The 19,464-nt window shown below is 34.8% G+C and overlaps 1 protein-coding gene across 2 annotated transcripts; it reads right to left on the reverse strand.

Moving 5' to 3' along the window:
• Positions 1 to 490: 490 nt before the first annotated feature.
• Positions 491 to 16,125, reverse strand: LOC106666156 (chymotrypsin-like protease CTRL-1). Of its 2 annotated transcripts, none has more exons than XM_014393116.1 (10): positions 15,984 to 16,125; positions 6,270 to 6,383; positions 5,147 to 5,233; positions 4,980 to 5,008; positions 4,660 to 4,784; positions 4,452 to 4,585; positions 1,289 to 1,457; positions 969 to 1,219; positions 745 to 905; positions 491 to 684 (listed from the first exon to the last, which is right to left on the reverse strand). In XM_014393116.1, exons 1-10 carry the CDS (start codon positions 16,072 to 16,074, stop codon positions 526 to 528), a joined length of 1,320 nt encoding a protein of 439 aa, XP_014248602.1. In that variant the 5' UTR covers positions 16,075 to 16,125; the 3' UTR covers positions 491 to 525. The 2 variants fall into 2 exon arrangements, with proteins under 2 accessions (XP_014248602.1, XP_024085402.1); XM_024229634.1 differs by having other exon boundaries at positions 6,270 to 6,380; positions 15,984 to 16,120.
• Between the last annotated feature and the right edge of the window lie 3,339 nt (positions 16,126 to 19,464).

Genomic DNA, 19,464 nt, shown 5'->3' on the forward strand with positions numbered 1-19,464 from the left:
GCTGTCAAATAATATTATGTGGAAAAACAGTCCAAAATTTTTAATATGCTATAAAATTTATTTGCTTGGTTTAATAGGTTTCAAGTTTGTCAATTTCCATTATTATTTTTTCCAAACAAAAGCTATTTAAAATGGTATATAGCAGAACTATTTATATCACCCACTGTTTATTTTTTTAAAACAATATTAATTTAAAATGTATTTTTTTTTTATCCATCCAGTTCTTTATTCTTTATATAACCCAGCGTTGCCCAGGGAGATAATAAAAAGTGTTATTTCTCTTTTTGTAAATTCTGGCGCTCATTACTTGTTATATGTCCATTTTATAGTCTCTAAATTTGCCTGGCACTAATAAAAACAAAGTGTAAAAGTTTCATCGAAATCGATTCAGTAGTTTTTGTTTTTATTATTAACACACATTCTCCTGTATATCACTTTTATATATAGATAATGTTTAGGTAGTATAGGGATTTTAATAATTTAAGAGATATATAATTAAATAGTATAATAATTATAAGAACAGAGTTAATTTAGATGGGATGCAATCCAATCAAGATATTGGTTAACTCTGGTATATACGCCAGGTTTTCCCTTCGTACCACACCCGATGCCCCATGACACAACACCCAAGGATACCCATCGCCCATCCTCTCTTTGGGTGATTAGAGGTCCACCAGAATCACCCTGGAATTACATATATGTTACTCTTTTTACTATTTCTTACTTATAAAGTACAAAACATACCTGACATGAGTCCTTGCCTCCTTCATAACCGCCCACACACATCATAGTATCAAAGACTGTTTGAGAAAAACTCGAGGAGCACTGTTCCTGGTCCCAAATTGGCACTGCTACCGCCATAAGAAGATCATTCATAATTCCACCATATTCAGTAGAACCCCATCCTTTAAAAATTAATAATCCGTTAATATTTTATACTTATTTATAATTAAAATATACTGAAATACCTGCAACTATAGTGGTTTGGTTTACTTTGTAGTTAGTATCATTAGGCATTGGTAAACAAATCGGGTGGACATATTCGTCATAACTGGCTTTTTCTTTTAGTGTAATAAGCGCAATGTCATTTTCATACGTTGACCCATCAAATTCTTCATGGCTTTGTATTGATTCTACTGAAACATCGACTGTTTTGCTGTCATTCACTCTGTTGAAGTCATATTCTCCAAGGCGGATGAGTATCTTTTCAGGTCGTACACTGGCAAAAACAAAAATTATAAATCCAAAATTTGTTTCAAAGGCTGAATTTTAGGTGATATTTCAGTACTTGGGCACGCAGTGGGCTGCAGTTATGATATGCCTTTGACTTATAAGAACTCCACCACAGTAATGATATAGATCATGGGTCATCACTGCTATAATCCAGGGATAGTCTCGTATGTTTGCAAGGTGTTTTTTCATTTCTTTTGGTAGCGATTTGCTGCTGAACCCACAATCTGAAGGGGGAAAATGAGTTCTTAAACTTGTTAAATAAACAGTAACTTTTGGAATGTGAGGTCTGCTATGTGAAGCTAAATTGTCTCAGATTATGATAATCTGATAAATTAATAAATCTAATGAAATAGGCAGATGACCAATTTAGTTAATAATTGTCACTGTTATTATTTTATTAACAAAAGGTGCATAAAAAAAGATAATTGGTTATTAGCAAGGATTGGTGGATTAAAAAAAATTATTTGGTAAATAGTATATTTGAAAGTTGAAATAGGATAATTATTGGAAAAAATTAATTATAATTAAGTTAAATTTATAATTATTGTATCTTCTATTAAACAAATTCTGTTATGTTCTGATATCTGGAGGTTGCCAAAACAGTTTGGTTCTCTCTGATCATCTTGGTCTGCCAAAATATCACCTTAAGAGTGGAACTTAGGTAGGTAAAGTAAGGTATATAAGACGCATTTTGGCATTTCTTCATCTTCATGTAAACGAATTTTCGTATATAAAGACTAGGAAAATCGGAAACCACCAGATTACTTATATATGTGTATTAATGATTACTGATTTATATAAGCTGAAATCTACACACATACATGTATACACACACGTGTATACCGAGTTGAGCCTATCACTTCTCGCAGTCCACTGGCTTTTGCAATTTACGATACATTACCGGCAGGCCTTGAGAATCACCCTAGGTGTTGGTAGACTAGGGCCAGATGACAGCCTTATTTGTCTGAGGTTGGCCTCCAGAGGTTTTCAACAGCTAGGTCATTTCAGCCCCCAATGTAATCAGTACTCAGATCCAAATTCATTCGCCCTCTCACTCACTCTTAAATGAATTTTTACTTATTTACATACCATTCACTCAGTTAGGGACGATATATGTTCCCTTTACATCTATTATATAACTAACCTAATTGAGGGTCGATGGGATACTTAATCTCACACTGTACATTCACGCCAATAAATACATTCACTATCAACACCCTCTAGGGAGACAAAACTATCATTACTATATACAACAAAATCACCGTTTTCTCCAAGAATTGGAAGAGGGGACCCAGATACTCCTGTGCTGGGATCAAGCGCAATTTTCATATTGGTGGCATACCTACATGCTCTCTATATGGGACAAGGGATTGCACCCTTCACTTAGGTGGGACACATCAGGCACCGTTCTATGTAAAGGTAAGAGTTTCTACTTCAAAAGTAAGTGTTCTAGTGTCAACCTTGAATGGTCTGTACTTAATTGGGAGAAGATTACCCTTCTTCTATGAGTCAGCTCCTCTGAGAGCCATCTATCGACAGTGCTCTTGATATGCGAGAGCTTCTCTATTGATCCGGCCCACTGACATTTTCTTTTAATCATGTATTTTATTTCATTTTTTGGCAGGAGGCTGGATTGTGGTAGTTATCCAGAGGTTAGGTCATCCCGGCCTTAGCCACTCATCCATCTTTTTGTACCCTCCAGACCTACGTGTCCAGGTACCTTATAGTATGTATATAAATGACTTATTTCTGTTTATTGTAGCTATAGAGGTTGTTAAAAATGTCTTTTCACTGATGCCCATTCTCATGGTATTATGTATTGGGTTGTCCGGAAAATAATGCAGGATTTTGGTATTAAACAAAAAAAAAGAAACTAGTTACTTTAAAGCAATGTTCTTTAATCAAAATAATTTCCCATACTCTCAATACATTTCTCCCAACGTGTTGGTAACTTATTAATTCCGTCTGAGTAGAATTCAGAATTTTTAGAATTGATAAAGTCAATAAATGCATTTTCCAGTTCCGTTTGATTTTTGAATATTATGTGTTCTAAGTAGTGGTCCAGGTGTCTAAAAAAATGGTAGTCAGTAGGCGAGAGGTCCGGAGAGTAGGGTGGGTGAGGCAAAGTTTCATAGCCAAGCTCCAATAATTTTTGTGACGTTACACGTGACACATGTGGTCGAGCGTTGTCATGCAACAAAATGGGCCCTTTCCGATTGACCAAAGAGGGCTTCATTACTGCCAATTTCTGATGCATGGTATTAATTTGGTTACAGTATGATTCAGCATTGATGGTTTCGCCAGGATTTAAGAAGCTGTAGTGTATTAAACCAAATGAAGCCCACCATACCGTAACCATTACCTTTTTTTGATGAGTTGGGGGCTTTGGAAAATGTATTGGAGCTTCTCCTTTGTCGAGCCACTGTCCAGAACGTCTAGTGTTATCGTAGAGAATCCACTTTTCGTCACATGTAACAATTCTGGCCAGAAATGGGTCATTTTTGTTTCGACAAAGAAGTGATGCACAAACATCAAAGCGCTGATTTTTTTGGCGATCGTTTAATGAGTGTGGAAATCGCCTTGAGGTGGTCAGCGACGGACGTTTTACTGACTTTGAGTTGCCCTGCAAGTTCTCGAACAGTTGTTTTGGGGTTTTCTTCCACCACTGATCGCAGAACATCATCATTAAGAGAGGAAGGCCTTCCACGACCTTCTTCATCTTCAAGGCTGAAATCTCCCTCCCGAAATTTTTTAAACCACCTTTGCACAGTGCACTCATTAACACAACCCTCGCCCCAGACTTGGTTAATGTTTCTAGCCGTTTGGGCTCCGCTTCGGCCGAGTTTAAACTCGTAAAAGAAAATCGTACGAAATTCTCGCTTTGACATTATAAGGATGACTGAATTATTTCCAAGTAGCGGAATGCTACAGAGGTAAACAAACAATATCATTTGGAAGAGGATTAATAAGTGTTGACATTCATACAAATGAGTAATCCTGTAAACGTAAACAGAATATTTTATATAGATTTTTTTTAATGAAAACTTAAAATCCTGCATTATTTTCCGGACAACCCAATACTATAATTAGACAGATTAGATTGATTTAGAATGATCATGCTATGAACAAATCTTCAACACATCACAGCTCACGTAAGGGTTCATGTACAAAAAATGCATGTATAAACACAATTGTTATACATTACACAAATTACTTACTTGAGGTATCACCTAGTTTTGATAAATCTAAATTCCTTGATGCTTCTTTAGTTTCTTCAACTATGTTGATGGAATTGGATGTTTGCCTTTTTGGCCTAGTGCGACCAATTTCTGGGCAGCATACACCAATTTCCCTTAAAAAGGTAACAAAAACAATACGAAAAAACATTCTATCTACAATTATAAGAAAATTTTGATGTTTTCTCACCCGTTTGATCTTTGACAGTATGTACCGTTCTTCTTGTTCTGATTAATTTGACCCGTTTTACACTCCTTAATTCCAACGCAAGATATTTTCTCATTGGAGGTCATGTTGCATTTTTTTGCCAGGCCCTTAATAATATAATTAAATGTTTTAGATTTACTTTAGTAAAGCTGGATTGTTTGTTTCTATTTAAGTAGGTATTTTAAAACCTGAAATTGTTTCTTTTTGTGGTCTGTTTTTGTGTTTTAGGAAAATTTGCTCTAGAAAACATTGTAATAATAATAATTATTATAAAAGAAAAACCGGTTGGGCTGTACACTCACATTTGATGGCAACAGCAAATCTTGAAACTCTTAAATAAAACAGAAATATTTAATTATATTAAATACAAGAAATAAACAAGCAATTTTAGTGAGTTTATATTGTACAAATATAATTATCGTAAAAAATATATATTTCTTTGAAAGGAATTATATTACTATTAATATACCTGGTTTGTGTTCAACACTGTGCGCCTTGTCTTCTCTCACAGTCAAAAGATCATCTAAGGGACCCTTGTGCACACTTTCTTCATAATCTATATATAATAAAAAATATGAAGCATAAAAATTATAAATATTAAATAACAAATGAAATTATATTTAATAGCCTAGAACTCGGATACAAATGTATTTATTTTTTGTAATAGGGGGAGAGGCAAAACCAACAAGGGGAATATTTTTAACCAAAAACTGTTTTTACTGGAGTTTTATGAGCAGGGGCAAAAACACTCAGTGGGTTGGGACATGAAGCAGTTGTTGTGGACATTTCTTAAGACTTTCACAGGCTTCGATAGGATGTGCATGTGTGAGCGACCATTCACACCCTTCATGCCTGAGGGTCCCACTTCACAGGGATATTGCTGGCCTATCCCTTGGTCTACAATATTTTAAACATTTGGTTTTTATAGGTTGAAGTGTTAGACAAGAAACACACTGGTGACACATAGAATGTGCATCTGGGGAGGGGGTTCATGGACCATTAAATGACCCTTGAAAAATCTTCAAAAACGCCAGTCTATATATATATATATATATTCAAGCGTTGTGGGTTACTGTGACTAGCAAGTGAAAGAATAATATTTGGTTTTGGTGGACGCTATAGTGGACTCAATCAGAATAGCTTCTTTATGCACAAGAGGAGTAGAAAGCTGTATTTTGGTAAATTATCTAGTAGATTATATTAGGAAGTAAGTAGCTAAACATATATAAGGAAGAATAGACAATTAAAATAAATTGCTAGTTCAATAGTTTGTGACTATAATTTAAGGGAAGCTTTCTGCAGATGGGACTTGACCAGAAGTCAAGGCCTTGACCAGAAGGCTCCAGTTGCTATTGGGAGTAAGTGTTTGGATGATATTGAGTTAATTTATTTTCTTTCCTCTGGTGGAGCTGTAAGCTAATCATACTAAACTCTTAGATGCATGTCTCTTATGGTCAGCTCCCCATCATAATGAACTGACAGTTTTAAGTATAAATTTTTAACACTCACGTACCCAAAATGTTATGCAGTTAGAAGGCTATTTGCCATAAAAATTGTACAAAGCTAATAATAAATTAACAAACAAAACTTACCTTCTTTTGCAGCAATTTCCCAATATTTAGTGTCTTGAGGTGCCAAATTAATCAATTTCGGTGATAATTTGCTATAAACAGGATTCCTCGCTTGGTATTGTTTCACTCCATCTTCTGAAAAGAAACAATAAGTATACATTTCACCTTAGCAAATTTATTTCACAAGTTCAATCTTTTTGGACATTTTCTTCAAGAAATTATTATTTTAAGTATTATTTTGGGGCAGATAATTTTTCGTTATTTTTTCTACTACTGTATATGAATTTTGTAGTAGAAAGAAGAGTAATCACAAATGAAAACACTTTATGCAATCTTAATTGCAGAGTGAATATTAACCTCTAATACATTAATTTTATTGCAATCTACTATCTCTATATTAACCATATTATTGTATAAAATATAACAAGATTGGTGGTACAGCAGTAACTTAGCATTAACTCTTTTGGGAGAATGTATTTATATGCATGAATGTCAACAGAATATCAATTACCCCATTGACCTTCATTTAGACTATTGAGTGTATGTTTGTACGTATAAAGGGGGATGGAGGAATATTAAATATGGCAACACCATACTTGAGGGAATGATATGCAAATGAGACATAATATATTTAAGAATGACTGTATTTAGTTATAAATATATGCGTTAGGGGCTGATATGACCTTGTAGTCGATAGCTAAACTTGAACAGTGGTACAGATAACATAGAGGTCACCCCAGACACCAAAACACTCGAATGGCTGATTCTCACTACTTGCTGCTAGAAGTCTTTTTTTTGCCCATCCACCGCCTTACCTTAAGGAGACCATATACCAGCAGACCACTCCAATTAACTAAAATTTTCCTTCTAAAGCCTTCTTAAGATCTTACTCATGAGACGACGTACGTATGGTATGCACACATGGTGTATACATGTGCATAATCGAATCTATATAAATCAATCAATAGGTGAGATTTCTCGACATATACAGATATGCGTTTTAATATTATAACACCATTAGCACCTGATTAAATATTAGTGCTGCCTGAAAATAGATAATAATGACCCATAAAAATGATGGTGATCTTGTTGGTTTGTGAGTGGATGAATTCATATTGAACTGATCGACATTTTACAGGCCATATTTTCTCACATTTTGGCTTTATCAGTGAGGATCCCGGTTTAATGTGTTCTCCATAATAAATATATAATTTTAAGTTAAGGCGTCATATCAATTAGTGTGAAAAGAGACATTTACTAATGTAATTAATGTAAATAAAAATCAAAACCGTGTTCTCTTCTGAATCAAAAAGATATTTTATTTTATTAAATGAAAAGGCTTTTGATTCGGCACTTGGTAATTGGAAATATAATTGGCAATGGCATGAAGGAAGGTTGTTTAAATATTCAACGAGGGGAATTTGTTCATTGTGCTTGAACAGTTGAGAAATTAAACGGAACAATGCCTAGGTTGAGGCTAAAGACGGCGAGGTAGGAAGTGGCTCCTTTTTCAGGATCGACATCCTTGGGAATAACTTCTTTTCTCTTTCAGCACCCCGTGTTGCGACATATCACGCCAAATGAAACCAAAGGTTAGCAGCTCGGGTTTATTTCTTGCTTTGCTTAGAGCTTATTCCGGTCGGTAATTATTTGGAAACGTAATTGAGGCTATTAAGTTCGAAATGTAGTAAAAGATCGTTATTCTCGAACCAAGGCCGAGCCAATTATGCGGATAGTAATCTCTGTTCCAAGTCGAATTTTCAACCATAAAAGAGGATTTATTTAATTTCCTCTTCGCTCACATTCGCTTATACGAGAGGACTAACAAGGATGGGTGGAATTGAAATAAGTACGCAATTTAATTTAATTTCTCGTATTATACAGACTTTTCAAATTTGTGGTGACTCTACAGGCTCTTTTAGATGGCCCGGCTGAATTTCTCTTTAACCAATGACGCTATAAAAGCAAAAAAAAGGGTTTAATATTTTTAGTCTATTTCAAATTTTTACCTTTTGTTGGAGAAAAATTATACAGGATACCTCCGGCCCAGTTCAACTTCAAAATTTCAAACACGACCCTATACATCCTGACACATTTTAAAGGATTTTTACGCTGAAAACAATGGTGAAATCGGATTTTAAATTGGTCAAAAAATGATAAAGTTATGGCAAAAAGTTAAAAAAAAAAAAAAAAAACCCAGTCATTAGGTTTGCTATTTATTAATCACATTTCATGTTTGAACTGCCTTCCTTGAGTAAAGATGCAAAGGTTTGCTCTTTTTAACCACTCTTCACCGGTGGTTGGTGGAGATGGAGAGTCGGGGAGATGGATTGCCAAGCATTTTCTATCCTTTGCCGCAGTTCTACAGCTAAGGTTGCAGGGTTATTGGCAGGCGTAGACACTGTTTTTTAAATGGCCCCACAGAAAATAGTCAAGTGGAGTTAAATCCGGTGACCGAGGAGGCCAACTGATCTGGGCCATGAGGTCCTATCCACCTATCCCGTAAGTGACGGTACAAATAACATTTCACCTGCGAAGAATTATGTGCAGGCATCAAGCTGGAGAATTATCCTTTCTCGTTGTTGCAGAGGAACATCACCTAATAGTGTTGGTAAAACCTCTCACAAGAATTTGAGGAACTGAGCACTATTTAAATTATTTTCGAAGAAATAAGGCCCAATTAATTTATTTCCGAGAGGTACACATCAAACGTTGATACAGCCCCCTGATGATGATAAGAATACGAAATTCGCGGATTTTTTCTTTGCCCAGGTTCAAAAATTCCAACTGTTGAGTATGCCATTAGAGGTGAACTTGGATATCATCAGTCCATAGGATGTATAGAAGAACGTTTTCTTCATTCTCCCCGATCGACAGTTGTGCAAGGAACGTTAGACGCCTGTCATAATCCGAGTCCCGAAGTACCTGGGCAAGATGAGAGCGATACGGCTTAAAATTGAAAGTTCGGAGTACATCTCTAAGTTCATTTTTTGAAAAACCTAAAACCCTTTCAAATTTTGGATAGAGGGACTGGGATTTTCGCGAACATGCAGTAAAAGATTCAGCCCCTCGTCGAAATTACGCTGCTGGTTTCTTGGTGATGGAACAGCAACTGATCCGTAACTCCTCATATTGTTACTAACACGAATAAACTTTTTGTGGTTTACTCTGGGGCGATCAGACAATTTCTCGGAGTGCAACTCGACTGCCCTACGCACCACTGTCAATAAAGTAGTCGTACATATCAGCTATGCTTCTTTTAAGACATTTCTTTTTCCGGGTTTTGTTCATGTCACCGATACTCAGTCTTCGCAAAACCAAATAGGTAACTCGGATAGATAGATAAACTAATGTTGATCGGAAAAATGTGCTCTTCGGTTCGTGTTTTTTTTTGAGTTTGACAAACAATGCCAACGTCTACCCGTAAACTTCCTGATATATTAGATTATTTTATAACATCCGGAATCTCTTCAACCCATCTGGATATTTCAAATTTATTTGATTTTTCTTCTGATCATAGCCCAGTTCAATTAATTCTAAATTCTGCCCCTTCCATTGTACCAAAACATCCTTGCCTAATAACTGGACCTACAGATTGGAAAAATTTCCAATCAATAATAAACAAAAATGTTAACCTACACACATCTCTAAAAACTGCAGAAGAAATTGACAAAGCTATAGACGATTTTACAAAATTAATACAGCATGCAGCATGGGTGTCAACCTCCATACCACCACCTAGAAATAATCAACAGTTATTATTACCTCCACACATTCGGCTACTACTAACTGAAAAGCGAAGGGCCAGGGCAATCTGGCAGCGTAACAGATATCCGAGTGATCATCGACGGATGAACCAACTCGCGAGAAAGATGAAACAAGAACTGGCCAAACATAAGGCTGAAATGTACAAACAATATACTACTTCGCTTTCCAAAACAGACAAGTCTTTGTGGTACCCGTAAGATCCTGCGATATAAGGACCACACGCCTCCTACACGTAGTAACAACGCTTGGGCAAAATCCAATTCCGAAATTGCTAAATTGTTAGAAATGATAAATGATGGAGTGAGTGTGGTGTTCAATACTTTTTAAAAGGATAGTTCCTACTCACAGTAAGTTGTTTTGCAACGATCCGGATTTCGAGCCTTTTAGCTCATCATCAGGTTGAAGGACTTCCACAATCCGGATCTTTGCAAAACAACTTACTGTGAGTAGGAACTATCCTTTGAAAAAGTATTGCTAAATTGTTTTCAGAGTATATTTCCACAATTTTTACTGCACACCATGACATACTTGATCATGACCATCAGCTTAACATTGAATGTCCCCTTGCAACTCTCTTATCCTCCTAAAGCATTTACTCCATCAGACATACGACGCACTATTAAACAACTACCTTTACGAAAAGCTCAGGTTATGATCTAATTACAAAACAAATATTCAAAAATTTGCCCCACAGAAGCTTACTATACTTAACATACCTATACAACGCTGTACTCAGGACCACATATTTTCCATTGCAATGGAAGTTCTTTATAATTAAAATGATTCATAAGCCAAATAAACTTCTGATCTTCCAAATTCCTATCGACCCATTAGTCTCCTTTCTATCCTTGCCAAAATACTAGAAAAACTACTTCTCCGACGATTACTGCCAATAATTGAAAATTCTAATATTATTCCAGATCATCAGTTTGGGTTCCGCACATTTCACTCGACAACTCAACAATTACATCGTGTTGCTGACAATATAGCCTCTTCCCTCGAAGGATGTCTTTCTTGATTTAGAACAGGCCTTCGATCGAGTCTGGCACTCGGGCTTGCTTTGGAAACTGAGGAACATCCTCCCTCATACGTACTATCTTATACTGAGATCTTATCTGACGGATCGATTTTGTCGAGTCCGTCAGGGAACTGAATTCTCACCTTATATACGCATGAGTGCGGGTGTTCCTCAGGGAAGAATACTTAGCCCTTTTCTATTTTCCATATACACTGCAGATATTCCTACACACGTTAACATTTCGACACACACATTCGCTGATGATACAGCGATTCTTACACGCAATTCGGACCCCTCAATTAACACTCAACACTTACAACAACACCTGAATGAATTAACAATATGGTTCTCAAAGTGGAGAATAAAGGTAAACCTAACAAAAAGCACACAAATCAATTTTACCTTACGTAAAAATGTCTGTCCTGCGGTGAGTATAAATGGAATGCCATTGCCTACCACTGACCTTGTGCGTTATCTTGGACTTTTCATGGATAAACGACTGACTTGGAATCCCCAAACAAGACTGAAAAGACAGCAAACAAACCGACGTTATAAATTGTTAAAAAGACTACTCGACTCACGATCAAAATTAGACCTTGAAAATAAACTTTTAATTTACAAGACAATGATTAGACCTCTCTGGGCGTACGATTGTAAAGTGTGGGGCTCAACCAAGGATTCCAATTCCCAGCGTCTCCAATCAATCCAATCTAAAATTCTCCGTCAAATTATAAATGCTCCTGTTTACGTTTCAAATTACACTATCCATAAAGACCTACACATCCCGTTTGTACATGAACTCATCAAAACCCGATATAAAAATTAGACCAAAATATAAAAAAATTCATCAATCACTGAACACACACAATCTATTCGTACGAAATTTATCACTTCCAACCCTACCTGAAAATCCTCCAAGACGATTGAAGCGAAAGTGGCCCCGAGACCTTCTCATTGTGTGAAGACTATACAAGATATCAGTGAGAAGAAGTGTTACCACTGGGCAACTTCTCCTACAAGAGGCCTCAAATGATAATTCAACATATATAAACATATTTACTTAATACATCACTTGTAGTTGTAAATACCAAATAAATGTAATAAAAAAAAAACTTTAGTGAATAAGCAAATTATTGGAATTAACGACGAAACAAAGAAAATGCGTTTTTTCAAACTTTTTGCCATGACTATGTCATTTTTTGACCAATTTAAAATCCGATTTCACCATTGTTTTCAGCGAAAAAATCCCTTTAAAATGATGTGCCAGAAGGTATAGGGGCGTATACGAAATTTTGAAGTTGAACTGGGCCTAATTTTTTTCTCCAAAAAATGATAAAAATTTGGAACTATACTAAAAAATATTAAACACGTATTTTTTGTTTTTTTGAAAGCGTCATTAGTTCAAGAAAAATTCAGCCGGACCATCTAAAAAGGACACCCTGTTCACCAGTTTTTCAACAAAACCGATACCCAGAGGAAAACCACCAAGCTACAGCACAATTCAAGACATAATTGTTAAATCTCTCTTTCTACTTGTTAATTAGAGTTAAGGTGTGTTCATAATTATATTGTAAAAACGCTGTAAACATGGGAATATGTGTTCATATATAATAGAATTCACATCACTCATCGGCCCTTTACAGGACCAAATCCCTGTTAACCAGCTCCTCAAGGGCCCCATTCCCTATGAAGCGCCCTTTCTCGCTAGCCTGAAAGAGTCTTGTGCCGTCGAACTCACGGTAACAGGCTCCCGGAAGGGCGAAGAGATTGGGACCTTCTTGCTAAAGCCTTAGCGTCCTTTTCAGGGCTAACACCGCAGTATCAACATAGAGCTGCCTAATAAAATTAAATTCACCGTTTTGAAAATAAATTTCACTTTTTTACAAATTCAATTCACCCTTTCGAGAATGTAATTTTCTTTTTCAAAGCAAGTTCACCATTTTGCGAATTAAATTAACCTTCACTTAGCAAATAAATCTGTGCGTTTTCTAGGAAACGACTGCCGATCTTTTTGAGCTTGTTGTTTTGTTATACCAGTTGTACAGAAAGTTATATTTTTTGACAAATTTTGTATAAAAAAACTTAATTGGAATGGCCATGTTGGAAAAATCGCAAACTCAATACTCTACAATGCATTTCTCACTTGACCAGCGAGACCATCAGTCTTTTCTTTTACCGTCCAACTATCAGCGCAAATCTGGACTTTGGAGGACAGTATTACACAACAGCCAGGCTGGAAAAACATTTTACATCCTTTTACTAAATAAATTCAGTTTTGCAAATGAAATTCACCAAATTTTGCAAATCAACTTCACCCTTTTCCTAATTAAATTCACCCTTTTGCTAATTAAATTCACATTTTTGCAAATCAAGTTCACCCTTTTGCTAATTAAATTCACCTTTTTGCAAATCAACTTCACCCTTTTGCTAAATAAATTCACATTTTTGAAAATCAACTTCACCCTTTTCCTAATTAAATTCACCCTTTTGCTAATTAAATTCACCCTTTTGCAAATCAAGTTCACCCTTTTGCTAATTAAATTCACCCTTTTGCTAATTAAATTCACCCTTTTGCAAATCAACTTCACCCTTTTGCTAAATAAATTCACATTTTTGAAAATCAACTTCACCCTTTTGCTAATTAAATTCACCTTTTTACAAATCTATTCGACCCTTTTGCTAAATAAACTTTCTTCACGAGGGAAATAAACAATTAATTTGCGGATAAAATGATTTTCCACTTTTATTTCTCTAGCAGGGTACAAAGTTACAAAGTTGTTAGGTTTTGAAATAGTAGTAAAATGATGATATAGAAAAGCAATGTTTCACTCATACAATCTTAATTAATTAAAGATTATATTAATGATTATTATAATATATCGTTTGATTTTAAGAATTTTGCTGTTTACTTTAAGCTTGTAAGACTTCCTTGATCTAACATCCTCTTTACATTTCGACTAGTAATATCAAAAATTCAGGTTTTTACTTTTTGCGTTGATCAAATTTTATGCTTCTACAACTCTTAATTGCCCGAAACGGACGATATTTTGTTGATCTATGTCTGGCAAATGAGGTTTGCGAAAAATATGTTCCAAAACAGGTGAACATTTTTGTCATCAAACTATGATTTTTTAATGGCCAAGTATGCGACTGTAGCAAGTTTCAGCCATATTTCAGACAATTTCGTTATGCCGTCCTCCCAAAAGTTTCTTGGCTATCGATCGAACGATACTTGTAATGTATTTTTAACTTTTTCCATTGACCCACAGGTCGTTGAATTTAAATGATTTTATAATGCAGGATCAGATGAAAAAGCCGTTCAGGGCGAAGGTAGCAATATTGAAATTCCGTTTCGTCCTTATAAAATGAATTAAAAGTTTCAAGGATTGAACAGTTCAAGGATTCAAGGATCAATGCCACCAAATTCAATTCAAACACATAGGATGTGGTTATGAAAGCTCATCCGGCTTTCCCTATGCGCGCAGTCGAACATTATTGTTTAAACATTAATTAATAATCGTAAAGAAAGCTCGCCAAGCGCCTATGAACGTTTACTGTGTACAGGATACAATACAATAGTTATTCAACTCTCTTGGAACGTCCAACAAACTCTAAAACTGTAATTTAATATTGGTAATATTATTATCTTAATAATTTCACCTAAGTTGCTTACAATTCCTTTTAAAAAATAGGTTAAATCTCATTTGACTGTTTGTTTAGGTGTTTGTTGTTTGTTCGTTCCAGATGTTGTCAGCATACTGGTGAGTATATTAACTTTTATATTGGCTGTAATATTATCCTAATTATTATTACGTTATTGGTAATGTTTGTTAGAGTGTGTTTCCATTGGTACAACACTAACAACATGTGTTAGTGTGTGAGTGCTGTTGTTTCTGGGTGTAGGTAGGATTTTCTTTCGCTTCTTGCAGTGTTTATTGTACAGCGACTCACGTGAAAAGTGAGATAAAAGTGGGATATCTTGAAAGAAAGAACAAAAACAAGAGAAAGTTAGGGAATGAGAGAGGTAAATGAAAAATGGAAGGGTGAGAGGGTGAGGGAGGGAGTGAGTGGGGGAGAAAGGGAAAGAGAGAGAGAGAGAGAGAGAGAGAGAGAGAGAGAGAGAGAGTGAGTGAGTGAGTGAGTGAGTGAGTGAGGTTGTATGATTGATTGATTAAACGTTGTATTTAATGATACAATGTTAGGTCTCGTGGACCTTTCTTCTCTTCCACTTAACGTGAGTTTTACATTTTACATTATGCATTCAACTTATACAGATAAAATAGAGAGAAGCGAAAGAGAAAAAGAAAGAAAGAGAGAGAGAGAGTGAGTGAGAGAGTGAGAGAGAGAGTGTGAGAGTGAGAGAGAGAGAGAGGGAGTGAGTGAAAGGAGAGAGAGAGAATGAGTGAGAGAATGTTGTTTTTGTGTTTATTTGGTTGATAGTTTTTGGTTAGTTTTTGATTCTGTGCTCGTGGGCGTTCTTAACATTTGTGTTGGTTTATTTATGTTATATTGTTTTTTCTTTATTTGTGGAACAGTTCCGACGGGTACCTAATAATAATATAGCAAATAAAAAATATCAAATCCAAATACTTTCAAACAGCCTGAACGTAAGTGAAAATAATAAATATCGTTTTTTAAAATGTTGTATAGAAAGCTATAAAAAATTACGTGGTATTATACTATAATAAATCCTTGATGAAAAATGTAGCATTGTTTAGTCAATGCACGTAATGCATTGCGTGTTTACATACTAGTGGTCTAGTATATTTCACTTCCATCTTCAATTTCTACATTATATTAATTTAATTACATTGTAATTAAAATAATGTAAAATATATTTAATTAATAGAAAAATATAATTATTTTGATCCCTTTTCCTATTAATTTAAAAAAATTGTCTATTTAAATGAGAAAGTAAATTTAAAAAATAATATATCAATAAAACTTGCCAGTGATGGTTAATGCCAGTCCTTGGTGTATTTTAGCGGCAAACAAAATTAAACAAACACAAAGAAGTAGTCGAGGTGATTTTTGCCCCATGGCGGTGGTTGATGGGACGATACGATGGGAACTGAAGCGAAGAATGAGGCTGCCGGTTGGGAAAATTTATATTCTCCAGATAGCGCCGCAAGAGCTTAACAAATCGTTGTCTTTCACGTTCAAGGACTCACTTTGATGATGGACATCATACCTAAATGATTAAACGTGATGACCGGAGATTTAGAAAACAATAAACAACCATTCTGGGAATAAAAATTGTCGAGTCCTTGACTTATCTGTTGGATTTTTTTCTGTTCCGACAATTCACATCGTTCCGCCCATTGAATTATGTACATATACATGTTAAACAGATCAAAATCCTTTATCCTTATAACGACCTCTAAGGATAAAAGTTTCATTTTTGAACATTTGTGAGTCTATCCTAGCCTTCTTCTTTAAAGTAAAAACCATTATTATACCTCATTTGATCGTAGATAAACTAATTCTGCAACAATTAGCAAATATATTTACAAACGGTTAAACGAGGGTTTGTATATGGCAATTGCCAAACTCCGATTGGTTTTGGCAATCAAATATTTTGTACATCAACGTGAACATACAAACAGAATTATTTATTTAAATACAATGTCACACATACACATACACACTCTCTGTCTCTCACCCTCTTCCTTTTTCTATATCTGTCATTTACCGTTCTCTGTCACCAACTGTTCACCTGTTCTTGCTCTGTCTTTCAAGATATTTATAGCTCGTTTTTTGTATGTATCTCGTTCCTATCTCTCATTCATTCTCTCTTGTCTCTCCCTCATTTCTCTCTCTCCTCTCTCTCTCTTTAACACACTCACTCTCTCTCTTTCTCTTTTTTCTCTCTCTCTCGCTCTCTCTTTCTTTTTCTCTATCACACATTCCCATTCACTCTCTTCTTTTTCTTATCTCTCACTCATTTTCTCTTTTCTTTCTTACAACTCCCTAATCCTCTTTTCTCTTCCACTTTTCCTATCTATTCCTCTACTCTCTCACTACTTCTCTTTCGTATCTCTCATATATTCTCTATTTCTCTCTCTCTCTCTCTCTCTCCCTTATATTTTATCTTTCTCACTCTCTCTCTTCTCTTCCGTTTCTCTCTTTCATTCTTTTTCTCTCACTCTCTAATTCTCTCTCTCTTTCACACAGCGACCGTCTCTCTCTCTCTTTCTATATCACACTCACTCACTCTCTTCTTTTTCCCATCTCTCTCTCTCTCTCTTCCTCTCGATTTGGCGACCCATTCCAAAAGAGTTTAGATTAGAACAGTATAACTAAACAGATTTAATTGTAAAATCAGTAATTCTCTGTTTGAAAGCATTATTATTAACACAAATTGATTTGAATTCGATACGTCAATATTTTTTATGAAGAGAACTCATAAATTTTGTAGATTAGAAATAGTTAACAAAAAAATTCACATGTCAAAGGTTAAGCAAGATACAGCGTTTTGATCGAGGCTAGTTGTTAATATGGCTGTTAAAAATAATAGTGTCATAAATGAACAATGTAACGAAAAATTAAATATAGAATCTTCTATCAAATAAAAAATACATTTTTATATTACACGTTAATATAATTATTATATAATAATTTATTAGATATCTTATTATTAGTTTTGATATAAATAAATATACTATTTTCAATCATCCAATTTTCGTTATATACATTTGGGGTTTGGAATTCCTTTTGTTGTTGAAGGAATGGGGAGGATACGAAGTATCGTTTTTCTTGTAAGTGACACTTTTAATAATTGCTGACACGAAACGGGCCGTGGGTACACGTTCGAGATCACTTCTGAATTAAAAATAAAATTGTGTTTACTTTCAAAGATAGAATTATTGTTTTCCAAGTTCGTGAAAATTAAAAACATGACAGCGACACTTTGAATAACGCATTTCCCAAATCCCAGACACCCGTAAAGTAGGAAAACAATTTTTTACTTTTACCAAAAAAATTGGCAGCTTACTTTGACGAAAATATTTAGATTCGTTCTTATTGCACTAGTTAAAGTGTTTAAATCAATATAGAAAGTTTAATATAAAAGTACTCTTAAAGAAAACAAAATAATATATATATTTCAAAATAATATATGTATTTAATATGTATATAACAAATTAACAATAGATTTCTCCAAGGAAAAACAGAAAACAGACAGAAGACAAGATAGAAGTGTCTAGGAATAACGCAATATCAAAAAGCAAGAAAATATAAACAAAACTAATCCAAAAGGTGAAGGCCATAAAAATTGTAGGTCAAAGATTTTGTAGTATAACACGGGTTATCAATACAAAAATAGCCTACCTCGCTATACAGGGTGTCTTTTTTTTATACAGATGGCTGTTTAAAGTTTTGCAGTCAATTTTGGAGGTGTTCCAAAGTTGTGGTACTCGTGTTGTGGCACAGACAAAAAACTAATTTCATTAAAAAAATTGAGGTCCCGTTCGAAATAAAAAATTGACGTCGTCGCCGGTGATATGTCGTCGAAAAAATTAGTGAAACCCCACATCAGTTTCCCGGCCTGAGATCCATACAATGGAACGCAGTATACAATATGTCCTCAAAAAGAGACTGTGAATGCAAAGTGAATAAGCGAGACAGGCAAGCAGCAAGGCTTCATTCACCTTGAATTCGAAACTATATCGGGAATGCCTAACATAGCTCCAGCTCCAGGAGTAAAAAGAAATCAGGATAGGAGGGAATTGAAGGCAACGAACAAGCTGACAAACTAACAAAAACAATGTAAAGTGAGAGTAAGTAAGAAGATTAAAAAAACTCATCAAACGTTTTATTTTATTTCTTCAGTTGTAATTTGTTTCAACCATTTCGTGAAGTTTATATTGTCCTTAACTCCTGTAATGTCTCGGGTGGATCAGGGAAGTCGTTAGAAGTTATCGCATTTTTTTGTAATTTTCCCAAAAACATGGCAGGCATTTAGAAGGCTGAAATTTTGAGGTGATTTTTTTTAATTTCCCACGTTTTTATATTCAAGGGTTTTGAGGTGCAAAAATATTGAGATTGTTTGTAGCAAAAAATGTCTTAATCTACTTTGTTACGTTGTACTCACTACGTTAAAATAATTGCATTATTATCGTAGGTATTGAAATATATAATTTGTGATTCCTAGGGCAACAAGCTCGGACCCATACTATTATTTTTCGACTTAGTATCTCCAAAAAAAGTTAAACATCGGTACCTATACTTTTAAGTTTAACATAATAACTTTTAATTTTTACCTAATTAAAAATTTATCCCACTCATGTTAAAAATAGGAGGACAATTTTATTTAATATAAACAGTATTTATAAAACGGTATATATAATAAACGGTATAATAAATATAAAACGGTATATATAAAAACCTAACTAAAAGAGGTCAAGGGCATGATTCGAACAAAACCAATTA

Source organism: Cimex lectularius, unplaced genomic scaffold (genome assembly GCF_000648675.2).
Source record: "Cimex lectularius strain Harlan isolate CLEC.00 unplaced genomic scaffold, Clec_2.1 scaffold5, whole genome shotgun sequence".
NCBI lineage: Eukaryota > Metazoa > Arthropoda > Insecta > Hemiptera > Cimicidae > Cimex > Cimex lectularius.